At 40.4% G+C, this 27940-nt stretch overlaps 1 protein-coding gene across 3 annotated transcripts in view; it reads left to right on the top strand.

Annotated features, from left to right (window-relative positions):
* Positions 1–27940, top strand: part of HYDIN (HYDIN axonemal central pair apparatus protein) — a 516844-nt gene that overhangs the window by 400809 nt on the left and 88095 nt on the right. For all 3 annotated transcript variants that reach the window (XM_071209089.1, XM_058279757.2, XM_071209090.1), the window contains 9 exons: positions 2190–2289; positions 3796–3895; positions 5656–5824; positions 10093–10331; positions 11487–11604; positions 22280–22484; positions 23223–23458; positions 25514–25665; positions 25776–25965. In XM_071209089.1, coding sequence (XP_071065190.1) covers positions 2190–2289; positions 3796–3895; positions 5656–5824; positions 10093–10331; positions 11487–11604; positions 22280–22484; positions 23223–23458; positions 25514–25665; positions 25776–25965 — 1509 coding nt within the window. The remainder of the gene's footprint in view (positions 1–2189; positions 2290–3795; positions 3896–5655; positions 5825–10092; positions 10332–11486; positions 11605–22279; positions 22485–23222; positions 23459–25513; positions 25666–25775; positions 25966–27940) is intronic.

The raw sequence follows: 27940 nt of genomic DNA, 5'->3' as shown, positions 1-27940 counted from the left end.
AGCACTTAGTTGGCTTCCCATTGTAGTAAAAATAAAGCCAAGAGTTTCCCTTGCCACTGAGGCCCCACCTGCCTCACCCTCACTCACTAGTTCCCATCACACTGTCTCTTTCCCATCTTGGGAAATGCCATCCCTAGGCTCTGTGGATGCTGACTCCCACTTTAGGGTCTGCTAGACATCAAGGCTCCAACTGGAGCTTCCCCAGCTATTCCCACTAGGGAGTCCCCTGTGAGGTACACTCACCTGCCCTCTATTCTAGCCTCCACAGCACCTACCTTTTGGACATTATGTGACCTCCACAAAGGCCTGATCTCACCTGACTTGTTCACTATCCATCTTAGTTTCCTGGGGCTGCTGTAGCAAATTACCACAAACTGGGTGGCTTAAAAGCAAAATTATTGTCTCACAGTTCTGGAGACCAGAAGTGAAAACTCAAGGGGTTGGCAGGGCCACACTCCCTTCAAAGGCTCTAGGGAGAATTCATTCCTGCCTGGTAGCTCTGGGCATTCGTTGGCTTATAGCTGCATCACTCCAATCTCTGCCTCTGTCTTCACATGGCCTTCTTCTCTGTGTCTTCTCCTCCTCTCTTTTATAAGGATACTTGTCATTAGATTTAAGGCCCACCAAGATAATCCAGGAGTATCTTATCTCAAGATCCACAACTTAATAACATCTACAAAGACTCTATTTCCAAAAAAAAAATGGTCATATTCACAGGTAGTGAGGGTTAGGACAAGAACCTATCACTTTGAGGGCCACCATTCAACCCACTCTACCATCATATCCCCAGTGTCTAGAAAATGGTTGGATGTAGCAGGCACTAAGCAAAGTCTTTTGAGTGAGAGAGTGTCAGTGACTTTTGATGCTTGAATCAATTCTGCACCATGCAAGGAGTCATCCAAGCTTCCTTTTACTATCTCCAAAGACAGAAATCTTACCAACACTCAAAGCAACCTGCTCTTCCTTTGAACAGGGCTGACTCTTAATTCTTCCTTGTACTGAGCTCAGATTTTCTCCCTAGAATTTAGAGTCATTAATCCTATTTCCACCTTTTGGGGCCAGTAAGTGGATTTTCCTCTCTACCCAAGACAGCCCTTCAGATATTTAAAACCAGGAATTGAGTTTCATACAATCTTCAAATGTGTACTAAGCCCAGAGGTGATAGTTAAAATTTATATCACCAGTCTCTGCACAAACACAGATCTACTGTGATAGACCAAAGTCACATCACTGATGTAGGGTCCTGGGATCCCCTGGCTGTGCCAACTTTATCCTTTAAATGCTGAATCATGGGAAGGTTCAGAGATTCCCATGGTAGAGGGGAGAGGGGAGAGGCAGGCAGCAAGGGGCCACTTGAGAAGGTCATTGTGATAGCTGCTTACCAACTGGTGTGGAAACATTTCCACGTGTCCCAGCCAAACAAGCAACAGCCTGATTAGGGCTCAGCCCCCTCCCCCACCTTTTCTTTCAACATCTGCTCAAGGAAATGCCTTCCTTTGGAAAGTTCTCCAGGGAACTTGTTTTATTTTATTTGTGTACCTCTTAGATTGTCCTTCCTATTTTCCTCAGTTACAAAATTTAATCTTATCCCTTCTTCCCCCTCCCAACCATTTGGGAAGCAGAGGAAATAGGATGCCCTGAGTGCTTGTTATCAGAAGTAAGGTACTTTATAAATTCAAGAGTGGATGATCCAAGTTCATTTTTCTATTTTCCCTCTTGCTGCCAACATTTCTTTTTGCTATCTCTGTTGGATGGTAGGTAGTAATAGAAGGACAGTAAAACTCAAGTTGATCAAATTTGCTCTATGAAACATTATCAAAATGTTTGAGGAAAGAAACGATGGTAATTCTGAATTAAAACTTGAGTTTTAAACATGGTACCCAAAATACATAATGGGGAGCTGGTGACTTAGTTTCTCACCTTTAGGTTCAGCAGCAAAGCAGGTGGTCTCTCCGAAGACCCAGGAGAACTGTCCCACTAGCCAATAGCTCTTTCCCTTAACAGAATCTTTATTAGCCCCTAATTAGTCTCAAGAGTCCATGATTGGGTCAGGCTGGCAGCTGACACCAGTTTAGTTATCCCCCAGGACAGGGAGGATGGGCTCACCAACAGAATGACAACAGAGGGAACGGTGAGTAACTGGAGCTGTGTATCTTGCTTTTACTGAAGAATTTTTCTCACTGCAACAGGTGTTAGATGCAGAAAATCTTGTTGGTGTTGTTCAGATTGAAAACATCATGATCTTTGCAGAGTCGTACGACATTGCGTTGGATATCACCTTCCCCAAAGGTCTGTTGACCCCTTCAAGGAAAGGGTGTTTTTTTCCACACATTTGAAGTTGTGTCTCCTTGTGTGGAATATTTCTGTGTAAATAAAGACTAGTGTGTGGCTGGTATTGTGGTGGTGGAAGGCAGGGGAAGTTCTGTAAAAAATAATGCAAGCCCCAGAGTAATATTAGCAACATTACAACAAATTTTAACTTCTCCAGTGGGAGATGGCAAGGGGTGGTAATAAATATAAAATTTGCAGGGCTATTCTCTGAGCCAGCATTTGAGAGTAAGCACCTCTCTTCTTACTGGTATTAGTTTTCTGTTGCTGCTGTAACAAATTACCACAACCTTAGGGACTTCAAACAACACAAATTCATTATTTTACACTTCTCTCAGTCAGACATCTGAAATAGGTCACACTGGGCTAAAATCAAGGTGTCACAGGGCTGTCTTCCTTTCCAGAGGCTCTAGAGGGGAATCTATTCCCTTGCTTCTGACAACTTCCAGAGCCACCCACTTGCCTGAGTCTATGGCTCTCTCCTCCACCTTCAAAGTCAGAAACATCAGAGTGAATCCTTCTCACACAGCCACCTCTCTGGTTCTCCCATTTTTGGCTTCATTTTCCACTTTTAAGGACCTTGTGATTACATTGGACCCACCCAGATAATCCAACAGCATGTCCTTACTTTAAGGTCAGCAGATTAGCAACCTAAATTTCATTTGATGCCTTAATTCCCTTTTGTCATATAAGGAGCAAAATCACAGATTTGGGGGATAGGACATGGCTGTGTTGGGGGAGGGAGTGAGAAAAAGAGCATTTTTCAGCCTACTACTTTACCCTGACATCCAAGTTAGCTTTTGCCCTTTAGCGTGTATTTCTCCATTTTCTCAGCTTTCCCTGATACAACACACGCTCAGTGGGAGTCATTGAATATTAGAGCTACATGCCTACTTAGATGTCATTATTCTATGTACAAAGATGTATAAAGCAGCATTATTTAAATAATCAAAAATTAGAAATAACTTTGTTTAAAAAGTGTATAATAATATTGTAAGAATAAATTGTAGCTTATGGAACAGCCATATGATGGAATATTATGCAGCTAAGAACACATTTATAAGGAGATTTTAATTATGTGGGAAATGCTTATAATGTAATACTAAATAAAATTATATTAATTTATATGTAATACCCCAACTCTGTGGATTATAAACTTTATACAAAAATAGAAAAAATACTAGAAGAAGTTTTAGCTGATAGGAGCCATGAAAGGACATTGGTGCAAAGATGGAAAGCCAGGGGGAGTTGCCCCATTGAAGTGGGCTGTAGAGCAGAGTCTGTCGTTTGTGTGCCAAAATGTAATTACAAGAGGCTTTTCTAACCACAGTGTTTTCAGAAAATTCTCTGAAATTGTCACCATGGATTTTCCACATGAAGTCTAGTGAAAGAGTTCAATATTTGTTCCCTTTTTTCTTGCTTCTATGCCCACTCCCTCCTCCCTACCCTGGGCCCTGGCTTTTGCAGGAGCTGAAGGAGGCCTTGATTTTGGGATCTTAAAGGTCTCGGAGGAGATGAAGCAGCCCCTGCAACTGAAGAACCGCGGGAAATATGAGATCATGTTCAGGTAACCCCAAACTCATTGGGCATCCATTCATGAGAATACTGTTGTCTAGGAGATAAAAAGTCCAATCAAGGGAGTCATAAGAATCATCTCTGCTTTTTGCCTCCCTTGGTTTCAAATGAATGGAATGCCAACTGCTAAGTCAGAGATTTTCACTCTGCAGTTTTACAGAGACCCTTAAGGGCCTCCTAGATGAACCTGGAGCCATGGTGGAGGCTAGGAGTTGGGGGAAAGCCTGGGGGGGTGGGGGGGAACACTGGGAGAAGGGAAAGAAAAACTGGGGTGGGGTGCCGGACTTAAGCTCCTTGGCATTCCCTTCGGCTCTTATCCGTTTTATAGGTTATGCCTCCTGCATAAGATTTCACATGAAAAATAAGGGCTTGCCAACACATAAGACTTTTTTAAGAACTGTATTATAGCATACAAATAGTGGCCTGGTAGAATAGAGACCCAGCTTTGTGCTCAGCTCTTGAGATTAAAAGTGAAACACTAAAAAAGGGAGAGTCCTCTGAGAGGAAAGGGTGGCTTGGAAGGGAGAGGAGGGGAGATCACACAGTCCTCAATAGCAGTACCAGTGCCCAGTCCCAGTCACTTTCAATGAAAAGTCATCGTTACCTGGAAGAATTCATAGTTGGTAAAGGGATTTTTCCCTTGCAAACTTGGAAGATATTGCATGTATTCATGATAGCTTCATTTCAGCTAAAGAAATGCTGAAATGAGAGAGGCCCTACCTCAATACTGCTGTTAGTTGGAGATGATGAAAATTTTAGATAGATGGATGGATGGATGGATGGATGGATGGATGGATGGATGGATGGATGGATGGATGGATGAGTGGGTGGGTGGATGGATAGGTAGGGAGATAGATAGATAGATAGAAGATAGATAGATAGATAGATAGATAGATAGATAGATAGATAGATAGATAGATAGATAGATAGATAGGAGTAAGTGAGGGAAGGGGGGAGGGAAAGAAGGATGGATGGAAGCTAGGGAGAGAAAGCTGAACAAACCAAGAAGAAACCCACTGTTGTTTTGGAATTAGAATCTTGCCCATTGATGGATTTTGTTTTATATTAAGATAGGGGTGTTAGCACAGACCCTTCAGTTTGCATGGATCAGAGTCACCCTGAAGTTGGATTTGGTGAACAAAGTTTTGTTGCAAGGATGAGCAGAGAAGTATGGAAGCACAGGCACCATACTTGCAGCAATTGAACACCCAGGTCTCTTAGAATGTGGGGAGGTCATCTGGATCCCCAGGAAACCTCCAGGTGTCCTGCCTCAGTGAAATTTCCTTGGTCTGCTCTGGTCCCTCTGCCTTTCTCATGACTCAGTTTTTCTCTGTGGCTTCTCACCTCATCCCCTTTGGGCCGTGGCTTCCCTTTCCTGAAGTCTCTGTTGCATGGCTTCTGCCCACCCACCACCCACCCACTTTATGCATCACTGCTCCTTCTGTGTGAGTCTGGCATTCAGACTCAGAGAGAATCAAATTAATTTAGCTGCTCCTTATCCAGCATCAAGTGTCCCTGTTGAACAGAGCTCTCCTGCATGGACACTTCTTCACCACAAGCTAGCCCAAAGTACCAACATCTGGCCTGGTCAATCCTGGCTAAAGTGGGTGATCACAGTAGCACAGTGGCTACTGTTATATATGGTCATTAAACAGGGCCAAAGGCATGGCAGGCACTTAATGGTTTAGTCTCCTCTCCAGCAGCTTGGGTTCCTTGGATGACAGAAACTGACTTTTTATTCCTGTCCTTCAGCTTTTCCGTGGACTTCTTAGGGTCATCGGTAACCAGTGCAAATTCCATTATCTCAGTCCAACCCAAGAAAGGCTCACTGACCACAACAGAAAAGCCCACAAATGTCCAGGTGTTCTTTCGTGCAAAAAAGGAAGTGAAGATTGAGCACCAACCCATCCTGCGTTGTCAAGTAAGAGAGTTCAAAGGGAGGGGTGACTTGGTAACTGGATTGTAGGATTCCTGTGAAAAGAAGGGTATGTGGTCTAATTCACACTCCACGAGGAAGGAAGAAGAGCTGGCCCAGGTGGCAGCCAGATAAGATACCAGGGTTTTGTCCCAACTACTAGGTATGGGTGGATCAGGGAATGGGCAGGGTCATCAGAAATAGAGAGGGCCGGAGAAGAAATGTGCCCCGCCCAAGTCTTGGCAAGTTTAATCATCAAGTTCTAAAGGTGAGTGGGGAACTAAAAACAGGACAAAGTTGGTCCATGTTGATACAGGGCAGGCACATAGTTAAGGTCTATGTAAGTGTTTGCTATTATTATTGTTTTTTTATAACGTCTTTATGTGGCCTTGGTATTAGGGTGATGTTGGCCTCATAGAATGCGTTTGGTAGTGTTCCCTCTGTTCAATTTTTTGGAAGAGTTTGAGCAAGATTGATATTAAATCTTCTTTGAATAATTGGTAGAATTCACCTGTGGAGCTATCTGGTTCTGGGCTTTTCATTCTGGAGAGGTTTTTGATGACTGTTTCAATCTCTTTACTTGTGATTGATTTGTTGAGGTCTTTTATTTATTCTAGGGTCAGGGTAGGTTGTTTGTGTGTTTCTAGTAATTTGTCCATTTCATCTATATTGTCTAGTTTGTTGGTATTCATAATATCCTCTTATGATGTCTTTTTTTTTTCCTATGGGGTCAGTAGTAATGTCCACCCTCTCATTTCTGACTTTATTTGCATCTTCTCTCTTTGTCAGTCTAGTTAAGGGTTTGTCAATTTTGTTGATCTTCTTGAAGTACCAACTTTTGGTTTTGTTGAGTCTCTTGTTTTTTGCTCTTGATTTGGTTTTTTTTAAAAAAGATTTATTTATTTATTTCTCTCCCCTTCCCCACCCCCCAAGTTGTCTGTTCTCTGTGTCTATTTGCTGTGTGTTCTTCTTTGTCCACTTCTGTTATTGTCAGCAGCACGGGAATCTGTGTTTCTTTTTGTTGCATCATCTTGTTGTGTCAGCTCTCCAAGTGTGTGGCGCCATTCCTGGGTAGGCTGAACTTTCTTTTGTGCTGGGCAGCTCTCCTTATGAGACACACTTCCTTGCACGTGGGGCTCCCCTACGTGGGGGACACACCTGCGTGACACGGCACTCCTTGCACGCATCAGTACTGCGCATGGGCCAGCTGCACATGGGTCAAGGAGGCCCAAGGTTTGAACCGTGGACCTCCCATTTGGTAGACGGATGCCCTAACCACTGGGCCAAGTCCACTTCCCTTGATTTGATTTTATTTCTCCTCTAGTTTTTACTATTTCTTTCCTTCAGCTTGTTTTGGAATTCATTTGCTGTTCTTTTTCTAGTTCCTCCAGGTATGCAATTAGGTCTTTGATTTTTGCTCTTTCTTCCTTTTTTAATGTAAGCATTGAGGGCTATAAATTTCCCTCTCAGCTCTGCCTTTGCTGTAAAACTTTGATGTTTTGTTCTCATTTTCATTCATCTCAAGGTATTTACTGATTTCTCTTAATAATTCTTTTTTTGACCCACCGATTAATAGTGTGTTGTTTAATCTCTATGTATTTGTGAATTTTCCCTTTTTCCACATTATTGATTTTCAACTTCATTCCATTATGATCAGAGAAAGTGCTTTGTATACTTTCAATCTTTGGAAATTTATTGAGACCTGTCTTGTGACCCGACATATGGTCTTTTCTGGAAAAAAGCTCCATGAGCACTTCAGAGGAATGTATATCCTGTTGTTTGGAGGTATCATATAGTATATATGTCTGTTAGGACTAGTTCATTTATCATATTATTCAAGCTCTGTTTCCTTTTTGTTCCTCTGTACTGATGTTCTATACAATGATGAGAGTGGTTTTGAAGTCTCCAAATATTATTGTAGAGAAGATTATTTCTCCCTTCAATTTTGCCAGTGTGTGCCTCATGTATCACAGGGCACTCAGTTTAGGTACATAAATATTTATTATTGTTATTTCTTCTTGGTAAATTGCCCCTTTTATTAATATGTAATGACCTTCTTCATTTCTTATAACAGTTTTGCATTTAAAATCTATTTTGTCTGATATTAGTGTTGCTACTCCAGCTCTTTCTTGGTACTATTTGTGTGGAATATTTTTTCCAACCTTTCACTCAGCTTATGTATGCCCTTACTTCTAAGATGAGTCTCTTGTAGATGGAATATAAATGTCTCATATTTTTTATCTATTCTGCCAACCTGTGTCTTTTGATTGGGAATTCAACCCATTAACATTCTATGTTATTACTGTCAACGCATTACTTACTTTATCTATTTTATCCTTTGGCTTTCCTTTATCATATCTTACTATTGTCTTTTTTTTTTTTTTAACCTTTTTAGTTACCCTTGCTAATGATCTTCACTTCTACACTCTTCTCCAAGCCTCTCTCTCCTGTCATTTCCTTTCAGGCAGCAGCACTCCCTTTTATTCCTTGTAAGTCCAGTCTCTTGGTGACAGACTCTCTCAGTTTCTGTTTATCTGTGAAGATGTTAAACTCACCCTCATTGCTGAAGGACAGTTTTGCCAGAAAATAATTCTTAGCTGGCTTTTTTTTTTTTAAGTATCTTAAATATATCATACCACTGCCTTCTCACCTCCATAGTTTCTGGTGAGAAATTGGATCAACATTTAGTCTTATTGAGTATCACTTGTATGTGATGACTTGCTTTTCTCTTGCTACTTTCAGAATTCTTTCTTTATCTCTGACATTTGCCATTCTGAACAATAGGTGTCTCAGAGAAGGTCTGTTCAGATTTATTCTGTTTGGAGTACATTGTCCTTCCTGGATATTGATATTTATGCTTTTCATAAGGATTAGGAAATTTGGGACCAATATTTCCTCAGCTATTCTTTCTGTCCCTTTTCGGTATTTTCTTCTCTTTCTTGGACAATCATAGCACAGATATTGGTGCATTTTGCACTGTCATTCAATTCTCTGAGACCCTGTTCCATTTTTTCTATTCTTTTCTCTGACTTTTCAAGTTCAGATGCTCTGTCCTCTAATTTACTTATTTGTTCCTCTGCCATTTCTAATCTGCTATTATATGCCTCTAATGTATTTTAAGCTCATCCATTGTGTCTTTCATTCCCATAAGATCTGTTACTTTTCTTTGCAAACTTTCAAATTCTTTATTTTCACCCAGTGTCTTCTTAATATCCTTTATCTCTTTAGCCATACTTTCCTTCAACCTTTTAAATTGATTTAGGAGATTTATGTGAACATCATTGATTACTTATTTTAAATTCTGTGTCTCATCAGGAATTTTCATTTGTCACTTTGGCTGGACCATTCCTTCCTGCTTCTTAGTATGGCTTATAATTTTTTGCTGATGTCTAGGGATCTGATTATATTGGTGAGTTTACTCTGATAGTCAATTTCTCTTTCTTGCCTAGTGGTTTTTTTCCATGGGTCTTCTTTGATTTTTGGTTTAACTTATTCTAAATCTATAAAATTGCCTTGTTTAAGTTATCAAAACAGGGCCAGGGACCCGCTAATGAGGTGCAGAAGAGATCCAAGGGGACCTGGGAATAGGGACATGAGAGACTCCAAAGCCTTTTTTTCCTTTACCTTCCTGGTCTGCCAGCAGATGGTGTTCTTTGAAGAATCTTTCCATGGAATTGGCTCTTTCATCCTCCACTGGCAGTGTTTCTGGACTGGTTAGAGCCACGGTTCAAAGCGGGGCCCTGTTGTTTAAACTCACTGAAGAGAAACCACACACAGCCCTCCACTGCACCCTCCCTCTTCCCCGGAAGAAAGACATCCATTCTCCTCTCAGTTGGCCACTGTTAGCCATGAGTTTTAATGAGGCTTTCCAACTCAAGGGTGAGGAATGAGCACCATTCCCAGCCACAGGGGCAAGTAACTCATGGTTTTCAATTCAGCCTCTTTGTCTCTTTGTCCCCACTCCCTCCTGGATGATGTGTTTGACATGGTCCTGGTCTGTAGACCCCTAAAGCAGCTCCTTCAGACAGCTTCTATACTTTCTCTGCTGTTTTTGTAAGAGAATTGAGCCCTGCTGACCTACTCTGATGCCATCTTCCCAGAACACACCTCTAAAAAGTTTCTGCTATTTTTTCTTTGATATATAATATAAAGAGCATGGAATAAAGAACTTGGTTTCCTGTCAATAACGAAAGTAAGGAATGAAGTAGACCATTATGGGAATTCTGGAGATAGGCTGGTGTCTGATATTTTCCTAATCCTACTTTTCTTTCTAGATTATTGAGCCCAGTATTGTAGAAGGAGGTGAGATCATTGCCAGCATCCCAATTAAGATTTCTGTGAATGCAGTGTTCTCCAAATACAGCATCAGTCCTTCCTCCATGATCAATTTTGGGGCTTTGATCTGTGGCACTCGTAAAAGCACCACCTTCACCATAGAAAATCAAGGTGTTACTGACTTCAAGTATGCCCTTTATAGGATGACAGGAGAAAGCCCCATTCATCAAAAAAAAGTGTAAGACAAGTATTTACCTAATTCATGCTATTTCCTGGTTAATGCTTTACATTTTACAAAGAGCATTCATCTATTCTATCTAAATTGAATCAATCCTCTTTTGTGAGTGAGACCCCTAAAGTTTAGAAATGACTCATTCAGCATTATGTAGGAAATCACCAGTAGAGCTTGGTCATCTCCTGACTCTAGATTTCTTACATTTTCTAACTGCTCTCAAATGTATGATAAATTTATTTGAATAAATACAAATGCTTCTGCATGGGATTATATCTGTTTACAATTCTCAAAGTCTTTTGACTTTATTTTGACTTGCTAATTTTTAAATCATATTACAGCATTTATGCATTTATTTTGTAATTGTTTTATTTTTTGGATATCCTTTTCCATTTTGACAAGGTTTGAACACATTAATAAATTTTTGGTTAATTGTCTGAAGTCTCTTTCAACATAATTTTTATCACTTATTTCATAATATATTAATATTCATTTATAATAATTACCATTTAGTTGTTTCCATTTCATTTGTTTTTTTAATTTATGTATCATTTTAGGATGCACAATACACTTTAACTGTTCTGGTCATTAAGCATTTAAGCTAAAAAATATAAACATTTTCAAAAGTTTAATATGCAACTCAAATACATTTGAGTATTTTAGGTGAACTTGTCTCTAGGAAAACTAATCATTGGCTAAACTAGCTTCAAGTGAAGTGATTAGTTAAAACCTATATTTGAGCAACTGCTATACTAAGACTTAACAACATCATGACAGTAAAAGGGGACAAAATTTAATCTATTTGCCATTTCTTTTTTTTTTTAACCAGATCAGGTAAAAGATTTGTTATCTAAAAATAATTTTCCACATACTGCTTTTTCAGTAAACTCAAGTAAACATTTTTAAAATATTATTTTCTTGCAGTAATTTTCCAAAGCTTTCATGAATCATGTTTAATGAATACAATTACTCCAAAGTTTTTATGATTTTTTAATGAGTTTGGTTAATGATTAACAAGCTAACTGTGTCACCTCACTGCCCTCTTCAGCAAAGAAGAGCACCTTCTCTCTTTCTGGGAGAATGGGCCTTCTAAGCAGACAGTCAGGTTGCGTCTAATATCACCACCCCTTCCTGAATGTGTACTTTTGCTTCTTTAATCAGAGCCAGCCATATTAGACATGCAAGATCCAGGGAAAGCGAGAGCTTCAACAAGTCCGGCTCCACTAAAGCAGCCAAATTCTCTGACTCTGTTCAAAAGGATGTAAACATCACCAGCCAGGTGAGCACCCTTTTCCTTGTTCACAGAAACCCAGTCAGGCCACCTCCCAACCTAGCTCTTGCCACCAAATACCTCTCTGGGATAGCTGGACTTAAATGTACACGACAGGAATATTAAGTAATTATATTGAAATGTCATTGTCATTTTATGATAAAGTATTATGTTTTCATTTGGATTTCCTCTTTGACTTTAAAATCTGACTCCCCATACCTTAAAATTAAGTTTAAATTCTTCATTTATATTTAATCAAGAATTATTTCTTCATAAGAAACAGAAGGCCATTGAAGCCAGTTTAAATAAAATGATATCTGAGAACACAGTGGTAATGAGATCCCTCCTTTTCCCCACTGGAATGGTGTCAGAGGAGGCCTAGTGGCAATGAGACCACCAATTTCTTCCCCTTACACCCTAGTGGAGCATTTACAAGGCACACCTACCTCTCCCAGCCAGGGAGGAATCAGTTGAGGTCTCTTTTGGAGTTGGAACCCCTCTCCCCACCTGGCATTAATGAGGGGTCCAAATGGAGAGTCTTGATTACTAGCCCCCCTCCACCACCTTCCCCTGATAAAGTGGTTTCAGAGAAACCCAGCTAAAACAGTAGACTTAAATAAGATCCCAAATCTCATAAAATAATACCCAAAATGTTCAGGTTTCAATTAAATACCACCTGTCATACCAAGAACCAGGAAGATCTCAAACTGAATGAAAATAGACTACCAATACATACCAACATGAAGATGACAGATGTTATAATTATGCAGCAAAGATGTTAAAGTAGCCAGCATAAAAATGATTCCATGAACAATTATGATTGTGCTTGAAAAAAATAGAAAACCTCAGCAAATAAAGAAAGAAAGCAATGTAAATTTTTGAGTTGAAGAATATATAATCAAAATTGAAAACTCTATAGGTAGGCTCAACAAAAGAATAGAGGGAACAGATGAAAGAATCAGTGCATTTAAAAGGATCTAAGCCCCCTCTCAATTAGAGGCAGAGCAGGCATCACCATCCAAGAATCCTTGGGATTGGGGAAAAACAATGGACTAGAGTAGATATACTGTTATTCTACTACAGACTTATTGTGATTCTAGCAATGGAAGAACTATTATCAGTGATATGGAAACAGTGGCCACTAGAGGTTCTGAGGGCAGAGAAAGGGAAAATAGGTTGAATATGAGGCATTTTGGGGTCTTGGGAATTGTCCTGAATGATATTGCTATGACAGATACAGGCGATTATATATTCGTCATAACTTACAAAATTATGTAGGAGAGTGTAAACTACAATGTAAACTATAATCCACACTTAGTGGCAATGCTCCGAAATGTGTTCCTCAGTTGTAATGAATGTACCACACTAATAAGTGATGTTGTTAATGTGGGAAAATGTGTGAGGATAGGGAGCAGGGGATATGGGAATCCCCCATACTTTTTATGTAGCATTTATGTAATCTAAGTATCTTTTTAAAAAATTAAAAGTATATTATTAAAAAATTAATTGCAAGATAGAAAAAAATAGTAAAAAATAAAACAGAACAGTAGAAATTACCTGCATTAGTTTCCTATTTGGTGTAAAAAAAATCACCTCACCTCAAACTTAGTATTTTAAAGAAACACAAATTTATTATCTGTAAGTCAGAAATTTGACACAAGTTTCATGAGGCTAAAATCCAAGTGTCATCAGGACTGAAGTCCTTCTTGGACACTCTAGAGGAGAATGCATTTCCTTGCCTTTTCCTGCTTCTAGAAGCAATCTGCATCCCTTGGCTCATGTCCCCTTCCTCCATCTTAAATGCAGTAATTGTGGGTCAAACCCTTCTCAAATCACATTACTCTGACCTCTTCTATCATCACATCTCCCACTAATTCTATTCTGCCTGCCCTTTCCATTTTTAAGAACCCTTGTGATTCCATCAGGATAATCTCCCATTCTCATGGTCCTTAATCACATCTACAAATCCCTTTTGCCATGTAAAGTAACATATTCATAAGTTCCAGAAATTAGAAAGTAGATATCTTTGAGGGACTATTATTTTGTCTAACATTACCTAATCTAAACAACAGGTAGTAAATAGGCTAAAAAAAAAAAAGTTAACAAAGCCTCAGAGACCTGTGGGACTATAACAAAAGATCTAATACCCATGATATTAGTGCTCCTTAAAGAGAGAAGGAAGAAGGCAGGGCTTAAAAATTTCTCAAAGAAATGAAAGCTAAAAACTTCCCAAATTTGGCAAAAGACATAAACCTAAAGATTCAGGAAGCTGAGTAAATCCCAAACAAGACAAACCTTAAGAAACTCATGCCAAAATATATCATAGTCAAACTTCAAAAAACTAAAGAAAAAAGTCTTGAAAGCAATGAGAGAAAAATGACACCTTACTTTAAAGGGAAAATAATTTGAATGGCAGTGGATTTCCCATCAGAAACCATAGAGGCCAGAAGAAAGCGGCTCAACATTATGCAAGCAAAGAAAGAAAACTGTGAACCTAGGATCCTATATCCAGAAAAAAATATCCTTTAGGAATGAATGGGAAATCAGACATTCTCAAACAAATGAAAACTAAAAGAATTTGTTATCAGCAGATCTAGCCTAAAAGAATGGCTAAAGGTAGTCTTCTAAATAGAAATTTTTAAAAGAAGGAAGAAAGGAAGAAAACACAATAATTTTTAAAAATATGGATAAATACAATAGATTTCCTTCTCCTCTTGGGTTTTCCAATATTTGTCAGTCGAAGCAAATATATAACACTTTCTAATATAATTCTAAATGTATTTAAAGGAAATAGTTTAGACAATTATAAATATCACTGGGTAAAGGGATGTAAAGGAAGGTGAGGTTTCTATACTTCACTCGAAATGATGAAGTGTCAACACCAGTATATCATATTAAGTTATGAATATATATAATTTAATACCTAGAGCTACCAGTAAATATATATATATATACACACACACACACACAAAGAAATATACTCAAAAACACTATAGATAAATCAAAATAGAATTCTTAAAAAAAAATGTTCATGTAGCCCACAAGAAGGCAGGGGGAAAAAACAGAGGAAAAAAAACAAAAGATATTTTTTTAAAAAGGAAGCCTTAAGCCCTAACATAGCAATAATTACATTAAATGTAAATGACTGAATTATACAAATTAAAGACAGAGATTGGCAGCATATATTTTTAATGGCCCAACTATATGCTGTCTACAAGAAACAAGAAAATATGATATTACACATTTTTATTTTATTGAAAATAAAAGGATGCATAAAGATATATCATGTTAATATTAGTCAAAAGAAGTCTCTATTACTATCAGATTAAATAGACTGAAGAGGAAAGAAAATTTTCCGACAGAGAAGGACATCATATGTTAATAATAATAAAAGAGTCAATCCACCAAGAAGACACAGCAACCCTAAATATGTATGCAACAAATAACAGAACTGCAAAATAAGTGAAGCAAAAACTGATAGAACAAAAGGAGAAATAGAAAATCCACAATTATAGTTGGGGATTTCAACACTCCTCTCTTAACAATTGATGGAACAACTAAACAGAAAATCAGCAAGGATGTGGAAGACCTAGCAACACCATCAACCAACAGATCTAATCAGCATTTATAGAACCCTCCACCCAAAACAGCAAAATACATCTTCTTTTCAAGTGCCCAGGGAACATATATCAAGGTAGACTATATCTTCTGTCATGTAACAAAACTCAACAAATTTTAAATCATGCAGAGTATGCTCTTCAACACCAATGGAATCAAAGAAGAAACCCATACAGAAAAATAACAAGAAAATTTCCAAATACTTAGAAACTTAACAACACACTTCTAAATAATGCATGGACTGAAGGGGAAGACTCAAGGGAAATCTAAACATACATTGCACTTAATGAAAATAAAAATACAACTTATCAAAATTTGTGGGACAGGTAAAGCAGTGTAGGGAGGGAAATTTATAACACTTAATGCATACATTAGAAGAAGAAAAGTCTCAAAACAATAATTTAAGCTCCCATTTCAATAATGTTGAAAAATAAGATAAAACCAAAGCAAGAAGGGTTGAAGAGCAGAGTGGGTATAGCTCAGTGGATAAGTGTATGTTTCACATGTATGATGTCCTGGGTTCAATCCCCAGCACCTCCTAAGAAAAAATTTTTTTAAAAAGATGAATAATAATAAAGAAAATAAAGTAAGAAAATAATAAAGATAAGGGCAGAAACAATGAAATTGAAAACAGAAAATAATAGAAAAAATCAGCAAAACAAAGAGCTCATTCTTTGAAAAGACCAATAAATTTGGCAAACCTTTATTTAGGAAGACTGACAGAGAAAAAAAGAGAAAGGACCTAAATTACCAATATCAGAAATAAAACATGAGCTGTTATTTCAGACAAACACTATAACAACTCCATGTGCATAAATTTAATTACTTAGATGAAAGGTAACAATTCCTCAAAAAACACAAACTACCACAAATCAATCAATATAAAATAGATAATTGGAATAGTCCTATGACTATTAAAGAAATTGAATTTGTAATTTTAAACCTGCCAAAAAAAAAGAAATCTACAGGCCCAGATTGGAGAATTCTACCAAATATTTAAAGAAGAATTAACATCAAATCCCCACAATGTGTTTCAGAAAACAGAAAGCAAGGGAACACTTCCCAATTCATTTTATGAAGCTAGTATTACCATGATACCGAAAGCAGATGATGACAGTCGAGAGAGAGACAGAGAGACAAAGAAAAGAACACAGTAGAGATAAAGAGAGAAATGGAGAGAGGAAGGAAGGAAGGAAAGGAGAGAGGAAGGGAGGAAAAGAGGGAAGGGAGGGTGGAAGAAAGAGAAAGAAAAGAAGCTACAGACCAATATGCCTCATGAATATAGATACAAAAACCCTGAAAATATTAGAAATAGAGTTCAGCAATATATAAAAAGAATTATGCACCATGACCAAGTGAAGATTATTGTAAAGTTGAAAGACTAGTTCAATATGCAAAAATGAGTCAATGTAATCCCTCATAGTAACAGTCGAAAGAAGAAAAGTCACATGAATGCATCAATCTATACAGAAAAAGCATTTGACAAAATTCAACACCCGTCCATGAATTGGAAGGAAAAAAAACTCTCAGAAAATCAGTACTAGGAAGCAGACTTGGCCCAGTGGTTAGGGTGTCCATCTACCACATGGGAGGTCTGCGGTTCAAATCCCGGGCCTCCTTGACCCGTGTGGGGCTGGCCCATGCGCAGTGCTGATGCACGCAAGGAGTGCCATGCCATGCAGGGGTATCCCCCACGTAGGGGAGCCCCACGTGCAAGGAGTGCGCCACGTAAGGAGAGCTGCCCAGCGTGAAAGAAAGTGCAGTCTGCCCAGGAATGGCACTGCACACATGGAGAGCTGACACAACAAGATGACGCAACAAAAAGAAACACAGATTCCTGTGCCGCTGACAACAACAAAAGCAGACAAAGAAGAAGACGCAGCAAATAGACACAGAGAACAGACAACTGGGGCAGGGGGGAGGGGAGAGAAATAAATAATAAATAAATAAATCTTTTTTAAAAAATCAGTACTAGAGGAAAATTTTCTCAACATGATAAAGAACATCTACAAAAAATTCTACAACTAACATATACTTATTGGTGAAAGACTGAATGCGTCCCCCCTAAGATTGGGAACAAGACAAGGATGTCCATTTCTACCATTTGATTCAACATAGTGTTGGAAATGCAATACAGTGAAAGGAGAGGAGAGGAGATAGGAGGGGAGAGGTGGGGAGGAGAGGGGAAAAGGAGTATAGGTCATAAATAAAAAAAATAATAATGCCCTGTTTGCAGATGGCATGACTGTGAAGAAAACCCCAAGGAATCTATAGAGAAAAAAAAAAACAAAAACTCCTATAACTAAAAAGTGAGTTCAGCAAAACATAGGGAACTAAAAAATTTAGAAAACTGTACATCCTAAAGTATGGACCACATTGTAAGCACAGATGTCACCTTGTTTGAAAGCTATTGTTTCGGAATCTGTACATCAGTTTCAGGAAATATGATATGAATAAGTTAAAAGATTATCGCTGTGGAAGGGAAAAGGTTTTATGGTGGATCTGTGGGAGTACTGTATATTGTATATATGAATTACTGTGATCTAAGACTCTTGTGAAGAGAAGCTCAATAATTAGAAAAAAAAAAGAAAAGAAAAAGATAGGATGTAGAAATTTTTCCAAATCAATATGTACTCTAGATCTAACCTTTAAACTCATCGCTATATTCCATCTTACTAGTAAGGGAAACTGACATTATGTTGGGATTCACTTTACAGGAAGTTTTGGATCACAGAGTGGTTCAACAATGGCAGCAGAGGAATACTGATATGGGATGTTATTGACAGGCTATATATGGTTGACAGGGAGTTATACAGGGCATATGTCCAGGGTACATGGTAATGTTTAGATATACTCATAGTGGAAACGATTAAAAACAACAGCTGGGGGGGTACTGGGTTCCTGGCCAGGGGGTCTCTGTCGTGGTCCCTGAGGGAGCAGCAGCAGTCCCCCAGGTGCAACGGTAAGAACCAGGAAGGAATGAGGGCCCAACAGTGGGCTCCTGATACTAATGGCTATGCCTGTGAGCCTATATACCTGCAATAAGAACAAGGCCTAGAGTAGCATTGTGCCTGGGAGTTTCCTCCTGACAGCCTTCATGTTACTCAAATGTGGCCACTCTCAAAACCAAACTCAGCATGTAGATGCAGTGCATTTCCCCCAGCGTGGGACATGACACCCGGGGATGAGCCTCCCTGGCACCGAGGGATCACTACCACATACCAGCTGAAGATGCAACTAGAAAATGACCTTGAATTAAAGGTTCAATGCGGATCAGCAGAATATCCCTGTCTACATATAATAACATTACTTCAAAATGCTGTTTGACCTAATGTAAGGGGGAAATGGAAAGGAGAAATGAGTTTATAAGGCTACGAGTCTCTAAAAAAGAATCTGGAGTTTGTCAGAAGGAATGCCCTTATGCACAACTGAGCAGAGTCTAAGAGACAGATAAAGTAGATAAAACCCCAGGTATTGGTTCTTTTGAGGGATAAAGAGACCCACGGGTTCTATGGTCATGGCAGATGGGGTTCACTGCCATGTCAGATGGCCCTCCTTTGGAGCTGGTGTTTCTGCGTGATGGAACTGGACTCAGAGGGGATCTCTTTTCACAAGACTTGCATGCTACTTTACTGGAATTGTAGTTGGTGCTGGGGTTTAAGATATATTTAGGGGATTTGAATCTCTGGACTGACAATATGATACCCAGGCCCAGAGCCTCAACAGACTTCAGCTCCTACACTCTGATTTATTGGACTTACCCCACTCAGCTAACATGGAGTTGAAGAAGGTCAACCACCACACCATGGAGCCTAGAGTGTCTACAACTGAAAGCAGGAGGAGTGCATCCAGTATCCATGTGGAATCTAAGTCCCCACTTGACATAGATGTGCAATGGACACAAACCAATCCAATGTCCACAGAGAAAATGTGGCATGAGTGTGGGAAGGGTGGCCATGGTGGCTGCTGGGTGCAGGGAATGGGAGGAAGAGATGAGATGGGGAGGTGTTTTCGGGACGTGGAGTTGTCCTGGGTGGTGCTTCACAGTCAATTACGGGACATTGTAGATCCCCTCCAGGGCCCACTGGATGGAACATGGGAGAGTGTGGACTATGATGTGGACCATTGACTATGGGGTGCAGTGATGCTCAGAGATGTACTTACCAGGTGCAATGGATGTGTCATGATGATGGGAGAGAGTGTTGCTGTGGGGGGAGTGGGGGGTGGGGGCGGTGGGGTTGAATGGGACCTCATATTTTTTTAATGTAATATTTTTTAAAAATAATAATAAAATATTTAAAAAAGTGAATTCAGCAAGTTCACAGTACACAAGTTCCACATTAAAAAAAAAACAATGGACACCAAAATTAAATACAATATCACTTACAATCAATTAAAAAAATGAAATACTTGGGTGTAAATCTAACAAAACATGTACAAGACTAGTATATTGACAACTAGACTATGCTGATGAAAGAAATCAAAGAAGATCTAAATAAATACCATATTCATAGAATGGAAGTTTCAAAATAGTAAAGATTTCAATTCTCCCCAAATTGGTTTCCAGGGGTTAAGGAAGGGGAGGACTGAGAGGAAAGTGGCTATAAAAGAGCAGCATAAGGGATCCTTGTGGAGACAGAAATGTTCTCTATGTTGACTATATATAATGTCAGTATCCTGGATGCAATTTTGTACTCTGGTTTTGCAAGATATTCCCATTAGAGAAAACTGAGTAAAAAGAGCGTGTGATATCTCCATATTATCTCAAAATAGAGAGTTTAATTTTTAGAAAGGGGGATTATTAGAAAAAATCTGGAATCCTATACGGAATTAAAAGGCAAGGAGTTAAAAAAAAAAGACCCCACAGTACACTGGAAATAGAAACTGGAAAGTTCTCTCCCCCTCCACCACTCTGGAGTCACCTGACATCCCTGTTCTTCTCTATCATTTGCATCCTCCTATCTTCCATCACTGGCTTTCACCACTTTGCCCTGTACATGACAGTTCCTCAAATCAAGACTGGTATCTCCTTCTCCCTTCCTACTTCTCCCTCCCTACTTCTCCACACTGCCCTCCAGGGCTCTTTCAGTCCCTCAAATGGCCAGGCTATTTCCTGCCTCAAACCTTTAGCCCATGCTATTCCCTTTGTCTTTAATGCTCTTCCACCACCTCCCCCACTTTTTTTTGTTTGTTTGACTGGCTCTTCTCCTCATTCAAATCTCAGCTTAAATACTACCTCCTCAAAGAGACTTCCCTGATCACACTGTCACTCTTACTATTTTCTAGCTTAACTCCCTCTTCTCAATTTACTGTTACTTGTTTGCCCATGTGCTTTCTGTCTATCTCCTGGAGTATAAATAGTACTAGGTCAGGGAACATGTCTGGCTGCTTTATCATGGAATCACTGATGCCTAGTTCAGTTCCTGCACATAGTAGGTGTTCAGTAAATATTGACCAAATTGGTAAATAGCAGCCTCCAGGTATGACTGTGCAGTTGCACACTATGCATAACACTAGGGGCTCTATTCACATAGACATCTAGGTAAGGTGTGCAGTGTGCCATCCAGTCCAGCACCTGCAGCAGCTGTGTTAAGAATTTAGAGAACCACCACACCAGGGAGCTGAGAGAGTCTACAGCTGCAAGCAGGAGAATTCTATCCATCAGCCATGTGGGATCTAAGCCCCCTCTAGATTTAGAGGTGAAGTGGACATTGCCATTCTAGGGTCCTCAGGATGGAGGAATAAAATATGGATTAGAGTGGACTTACTGGTATTCTGCTGTGGAATTATTGTGACTCTAGCAATGGAAGAAATTATATCATTGATGTGAAGACATAGCCACGGGAGTTGCTGGGGCAGGGAGAAGGAAAAAGAGATGTGATATTGGGGCGTTATTGGGACTTGGAGTAGTCCTGAATGATATTGCAGGGACAGATGCAGGACATTGTATATCCTGCCATAACCCACTGAATGAACTGGGAGAGAGTGTAAACTACAACATAAACTATAATCCTTGCTGTGTAGCAGTGCTCCAAAATGTACTCATCAAATGCAATGAATGTACCACACTCATGAAAGAAGTCAATGTGGGAGGAGTGGGAGGTGTGGAGAGGGGGATATATGGGAACCTCTTATATTTTTTAATGTAACATTTTGTGATCTATGTATCTTTTTTTAAAAAGATAATAAAAATAAAAAATAAAAGAATTTCAGGAAGAGTTTAGGGAAGTTCCTGAATCCAGGAACTGTTGGAATAAATAATTTCTAATGCAGTATTACTATAGTACATGCCTGGAGGGATTTAGGAGAAAGGTAGAAACAGGCCAGTGGGAGAGTGTGACTCTGAGAGGAAGAAGAACAGAAGTTGGTTGGAAGTTGGCCATTAACATCAGGATCCCCACTTACCCTCTTGGCAGATTCTAGGGATGGTACAACAGATGTCCCAGAGAAGGACCTTCTAAGTTAACTTCTCTTTCACACCTTTCTGAAATTGAGCAAGGGGAAAGAAGCTCCTAAGAACCAAAGGAGTACAAGCTAACATTCGAATTTTTTGCACTATTTCTGTGCCAGATGCTATGCTGTCATGTTAGCCTTAAGTAAGCTCTCAGGTAGGGGCTTTAGCCCCATCTTATGGATAAATAAACTGAGACTCAGAAAAGTAATTTGTCCAAGATCAAACAGTTAGTACGTAGCAGGGATGGGATTCAAACACAGGAGTATATGATTCAAAAATCCATAATCTTAATCACTAATCCATTCTGCCCTCTCCCTTGCTAGATTCCCACTATAAGTGTTAAAGAATGTGGATAATGTCAGTTCCTTTATAAGGGAATAGGAATATATAGAAGCACTGAGAAAGCCCCATCCATGAATCCCCAGCCATTGCTGTGTAGTCACCCAGACTCCCTCTTTTAAGGAGGAGAAGAGTTGAGGCCCAGGAGTGCCTACAGGAAAGGGTCCCCATCTGTACCTCTTGACATGGTCTCACAGCTCTAGTAAAGGATCTCAGGCTCTGTCACCCACTCTGCCTCCATCCCTTCCATCCTCTCCCACCCTTGTCCTGCAGGCTCGCTTCTCCCATGGCATGTTTACTGTGTATCCTGGCTTTGGCTCCATCCCTTCAGGAGGACAGCAGGTCATCAATGTCGACTGTGTGGCTGACCCTGTGGGAAAATGCGAGGAGTTTATAGCTATCGATATCTCTGACCGAGACCCAAAAGACCATCCTGCTGGCATTCCTTACAGTCTGTTGGCTGAAGCCTGTCTGCCAGGTACTGGGCACTCAGATTGGACAGCACCTCTTAAAAGACTTTTATTTAAAAAAAAAAAAACCCTAGGCAAATCTTTGCAAAGTTGTCTAGCAAGCATGGCTAGGCTGCTTCCTTTGGGACTTTAGAATATGTTCTTTCCTCTAGTGTCATCAACCATATTTTTCATTAAAGACCTACAAGGCATGCACATCTAAGAGCGGATGTGCATCTTTAAACTTCTAGCCCTCCTGAATCTGGTCCTGGATTCTCTGATGAACGGTGTTATCTGGGTCCAGGCACATTGAATCCTACTCATGACCAGGCCATTCCCTGCAGGCAACATATGCATAGAGGACAATAGTCACTGAGCACATTATAACATTTCATTAGGCTTGGGTTCTGTACCCCACAAGCTCAGGTGAACTCCTTTTGCTTTGGCAAGAAACACGCTGTATCCCCAACCAGCATGGAACCATTGCCTCCTACCCTCCTAGGCCCACCCCTGATCTCAGACCTTATACCTTCAGCTCTTACCTCTTACTTGGGGAAAAAAAGGCTGGTCCAGGTATGCTGAACAGCACACTACAAAACGGGAGAGAAGATAGAATTTGTCCCATCACTCATACCCCCTTCTGAGAATTCCCTACCTCTCTTCCATGATTCTCTTTTGTAAACCTCTAAACCTCCAAATTAAGAATTACAGAGAGCCAAGAATATGGCAGTCAGGCATCATCTCACAGTCTTCCTTCCATCCTCCAGCCTTTGTGACTGACAATAATGCCTTGATATTTGAGGAGCACCAGATCTGTACCAGCACCAGCCTATACCAGATCCTGCAGACTGTAGAGAGTGGAGGACTATTTGTAGAAGATGAGAACAAGTTCATCTTCTGCAATGTCCTAGTGGGCCATCAAGCCAAGGCTCGGTTCAAAATCAGCAACGTGGGAAAGATTGCCTGTGATGTAAACATTGTGGTTAAGCCTGTCTCCAATAAGGTAAGATGCTCGAGATGGTCACTGGCCCTACTTGGTTGGCATAAGGCCAGAGAAAGTGCTCTTGACAACTGCTGCTCTAGAGCCTCTACACATGAATGGAAATTAACTGGCTCTCAGTCCCATTGAAAGTTATTTGGGGTAATACATTTGTCCCAGTGGGTATCTCCTCTGGGTCCCTCTGGAATAAACTGGTTCACACTAATGAGCAACTAATTCATCCATCAAATGTTTACTCTATGCCTACAATAGACAATACACTATGGGAAAATCCAAAAATGAACACCAGCTTCAGACAGGCCTGCCTCAAGTTGGACATATTTCTAGTAAGAGAGATTTGTGGAGCATCATATTACAAGGGTAAGGTGAAATGATGAACATTTTTTGAGTCCCCCATATGTACAGGCACTGTGCTGAATGGCATATATAATGGCCTTGTTTACCACTCACAAAATTCTTTCAGAGTTGGTTATCCCTGTTTTACATCAGAGAAACTGAGGCTCAGAAGGGTTCAATTCTTCCCCTAGGTTCCAGAGCCTGGGGATATAGGGCAGGTTTGAAGCCAAACTTCATCCATGTACAACTTAAATAGTAAGTATCCATCTTAGGATCTGCCAGACCCAAAACTGCCTTTATTCTCTGAGTCAAATCCTATTGAGATCCTTTTTCTTCACAATGAAGCAGAAAATTCAGTATATCGAGAGAGAGCTTTATCAACAGGTTTCCCTCATCTTTAATTTTCAATGACTTTTGCTACAAATACTGCCTAGTCTCATGTCAACTGCTTCCAGATCTCTGACTGAAGGTGGTTTCTTGATCCTGGTGGTCTTCATGCCCCAGAGCTGAAATTGTTCACTGGGCAATGGTGGAGGGAATTCACAGGGTGGGTGGGCTTCCCAGGTGACTGTTGCTGCATTCCTCAAGTATGAAGTGAGCATTCCTAGGCAACTGTCACTGCAGGTGTGCAGGGCTGGAGGGGCTATCTAACCCCCTTTGTGACTTCTCTCAACCCCTGGCAAAATCCAGTCATTACTCTCTGGTCTTATTTAGAACACTGAAGGGCAGGTATCTCTCTCATCTCCACAAGAAACATAAATAATGAACAAGCCTGATTTCTAAACAGAGAAACTTTAGTAGGGGACTTGCAGACATTATTTGTTCTCCCTAATTAGCAGATTTGAAGGCTCTCTTCAAAAGAGCAAAGAAATCTTAGTGCTCTCAGCTTAAGAACAAGAGAGAATAGTCAATCTAGAATCCCACTTGCTTCCCATGGGAATGAAAAATCGTTTTGAGGCCAGGGCAGGGGAATCAGACCCCATGTTGTGGACCATCCCTACAGTTTTCCCATAACACTGTCACAAGAAGAGAACAAATAAAGTGCTATGGGAGATTGTTCTAGCCATGGCTCTTGGAGTGGCAAGGAACAGAAACCCACTCACCCCAAATAAAGCAAAGTTTACTGCAATGAATCTCAGACACAGGCCAGAACACATTGTGCAAACAGACCTTTTTGGAACTGGAACTGTCACCTGAAATCCAGCCTTCAGAAGAACTTAAGATACCGTGTCTATCTTTCAGGGTCTGAGTGTGGTCTCTCTCAAGGTGTCTCCAGTTCTCTCTATGTATTTGCTCCATTCTCTAGTCTGGCTTCCATGCATGTGACTCAGCCTGGCTTCCAGCTCAGGTCCATATCAGCAACCACCAATGATCTCTGAGCATATTAATTTAGGGAAGGGGAGTGAGGAAGAGAGGGAGGGAGAAAAAGGGACAGACAGACAGAAAGAGCAGAGACAGAAAGAATATCTGATTGGATTAGTTTGTCTATTTGAGTCAAAGATCATGGGTCCAGCCAAGTTCAGCCAGCTATTGTTCAGGGGTGCATTCCAGAATATCTGGTTTTCTCCTTCCAGGGGCCATGACTATGCAGGCAATGTAGCATGGCTACATAAGCTTCCACAAAGCTTAGAGTAGGAAGGGTTCCTAACAGGATCAATAGAGACAAGCAGCAAGCCCTGTGTAAACAGCTAACATTCACTGGTCCCTGCTGTCCCTCCCCAGGTCATCGCCCGTATTATCGACATTTTTGAAGTGGAGCCCAACAAAATGTGTGTTGCCAGTCGTTCTCATGCCTTTGCCACAGTGTCCTTTACTCCGCAGACCATGCAGACCTACCAGTGTATCTTTGAGGCCACGCTGGATGGCTTGCCCAGGTATCACTCCCCAGCTCCTTTTCCTGCTTATGGCTGCAAGTCACACTTTCTATGGAATGCTCTTCCTGACAGACCAGGCTGACAGGCTGCCATTTTCCTGTTCCCTGCAGCAATCTGACTAAGAACCGAAGCCTCGTGTTCGATATCACTGGAGAAGGGAACCTCCCTCGAGTGACCATTGTGCGGCCAATTCTCCTTAACCGATCTGGAAACCCCATGCTCCTATTTAAGAGGCTTCTGATTGGTCAGTCTGAGAAACTGCCTCTCATCCTCAAGAACAATGGCACCATCCCTGCCCAGGTAACACTGGTAGCGAAGCATAGTATGAAAGAAGAATCGTTCAGAAGTTAAACTTCTTACACCAGTGTCTCTCCTGTCCCTAATACACCCATCTCTTTGATGGTTCTCATACAAAAAGCGTAAGACATGGGATGTGCAGAGGGGAGTCAGGCATGGGTCACTGCACTTAAGGACCATAGGAGAGCAGATTACACAACACACCAATAACTACCCTGCAAGGCAGCAAGAAAGGTTAGACATCAAGCCAAGTGGGTAGGATTATGAGTATTCTTAGTCTCTCCTTTATTTATTTTTTCATCCTTTTTTCTGTAATGAGCCTTGCTTTTAGATTAAGGAATAAAAACAATAAAAGAAACCTCATTAGAAGTGGTAACTACATCTGAAAGAATTTTTGGTTCAATCTGTATATTATGCTTTTATTTTACAAAAAAATAATAAGTGACAAATTTTGTAAGTATTATACAAAGGACTGCAGGATTTTTTTAAAGGAGATATCTGAGATTGAACCCAAGACCTTGTACATGGGAAGCAGGTGTTCAACCACTGAGCTACATCTGCTCCCCATTGAGAGTTGGTTTTTTCATTTGTTTGTTTTGTATTTAGAAAGTACAGGGATTGAATCCAGGACCTTATACTTGGGAAGCAAGCACTTAACCACTTGAGCTATATCCACTCCCCTGCAGGATTTTTGAAAAACACATACTCATTTTAATCTAGGGGATCAAAGAAAAATTTACTGAAGTAATGACTTTTTTCTCCCTCTCTTTATATTTTTTAAATGTTACATTCAAAAAATATAAGAGGTCCCCATATACCCCCAACCCCTCACTCACTCCTACCACATCTTCGTGGCACATTCATTGCATTTGGTAAATACATTTTGGAGCACTGCTGCACCACATAGATAATGATTTACATTGTAGTTTACACTCTCCCCTAGTCTACCCAGTGGGCCATGGCAGGACATATAATGTCCAGCATCTGTCCCTGCAGTACCACCCAGGACAACTCCAAGTCCTGAAAATGCCCCCATATCATATCTCTTCTTCCCTCAGCAGCTACTGTGGCCACTTTCTCCACATCAATACTACAATTTCTTCCATTACTAATCACAATAGTTCCATGGAAGGATATCAGTAAGTCCATTCTAATCCATTCTCTATTCCTCCATCCTGTGGATCCTGAGACGGTATGTCCACTCCACCTCTTTATTGAGAGGGGGCTTAGATTCCACATGATTGATGGATGCAATTCTCCTGCTTGCGATTGTAGGCACTCTTGGCTCCCTGGTGTGGTGGTTCCCTGTTAGCTGGCCAGGGTAAGTCCAGTAAGCCAGAGGGTAGGAGTTGCAAGTCTGCTGAGGCTCAGGGCCTGGCTGTCACATGGACAGTCCAGAGATTCAGGTCTCCTGAGTATACACCAACCCCAACGACAAACACAGGTCCACTAAAAGTGACAAGGCATGTGTAGAAAGGTCACATCTGAGTCCAACTCCATCTCAGGAACACAAACTCCACAGTAGGGCCAACTGACATGGCACTGAACTCTAGACCCATCTGCCATGACCATAGAACCTGTGGGTCTCTGTAGCCCTCAGAAGAACCAGTACCTGGGGTGTATCTACTTTGGCTGTTTCTGGGACCCTGCTGAGGCATGCGTAAGTGCAACCCCTGTGATGACCTCCCAACTCTTTTTTGGAGACTCATAGCCATATAAACTCATTTGTCCTTTCCATTTCCCCCTTTTATGCAAGGTCAAAAAGCAGTTTTTAACACCTGATATTACATGTAGGTTGAGATATTCTGCTGGTCTGAGTTGACCCTTTTATTCAAGGTCTTCTTCTAGTTACATCATCAGCTATTGCTTGGTAGTAATCCCTTGGCACCAGGGAAGCTCATCCCCAGGAGTCCTGTCCCATGCTGATGAGAAGATAATGCATTTACATGCTGAGTTTGGCTTAGAGAGTGGCCACATT

Source organism: Dasypus novemcinctus, chromosome 18 (assembly GCF_030445035.2).
Source record: "Dasypus novemcinctus isolate mDasNov1 chromosome 18, mDasNov1.1.hap2, whole genome shotgun sequence".
Taxonomy (NCBI): Eukaryota; Metazoa; Chordata; class Mammalia; order Cingulata; family Dasypodidae; genus Dasypus; species Dasypus novemcinctus.
This window is presented reverse-complemented; position numbering and strand designations above follow the sequence as displayed.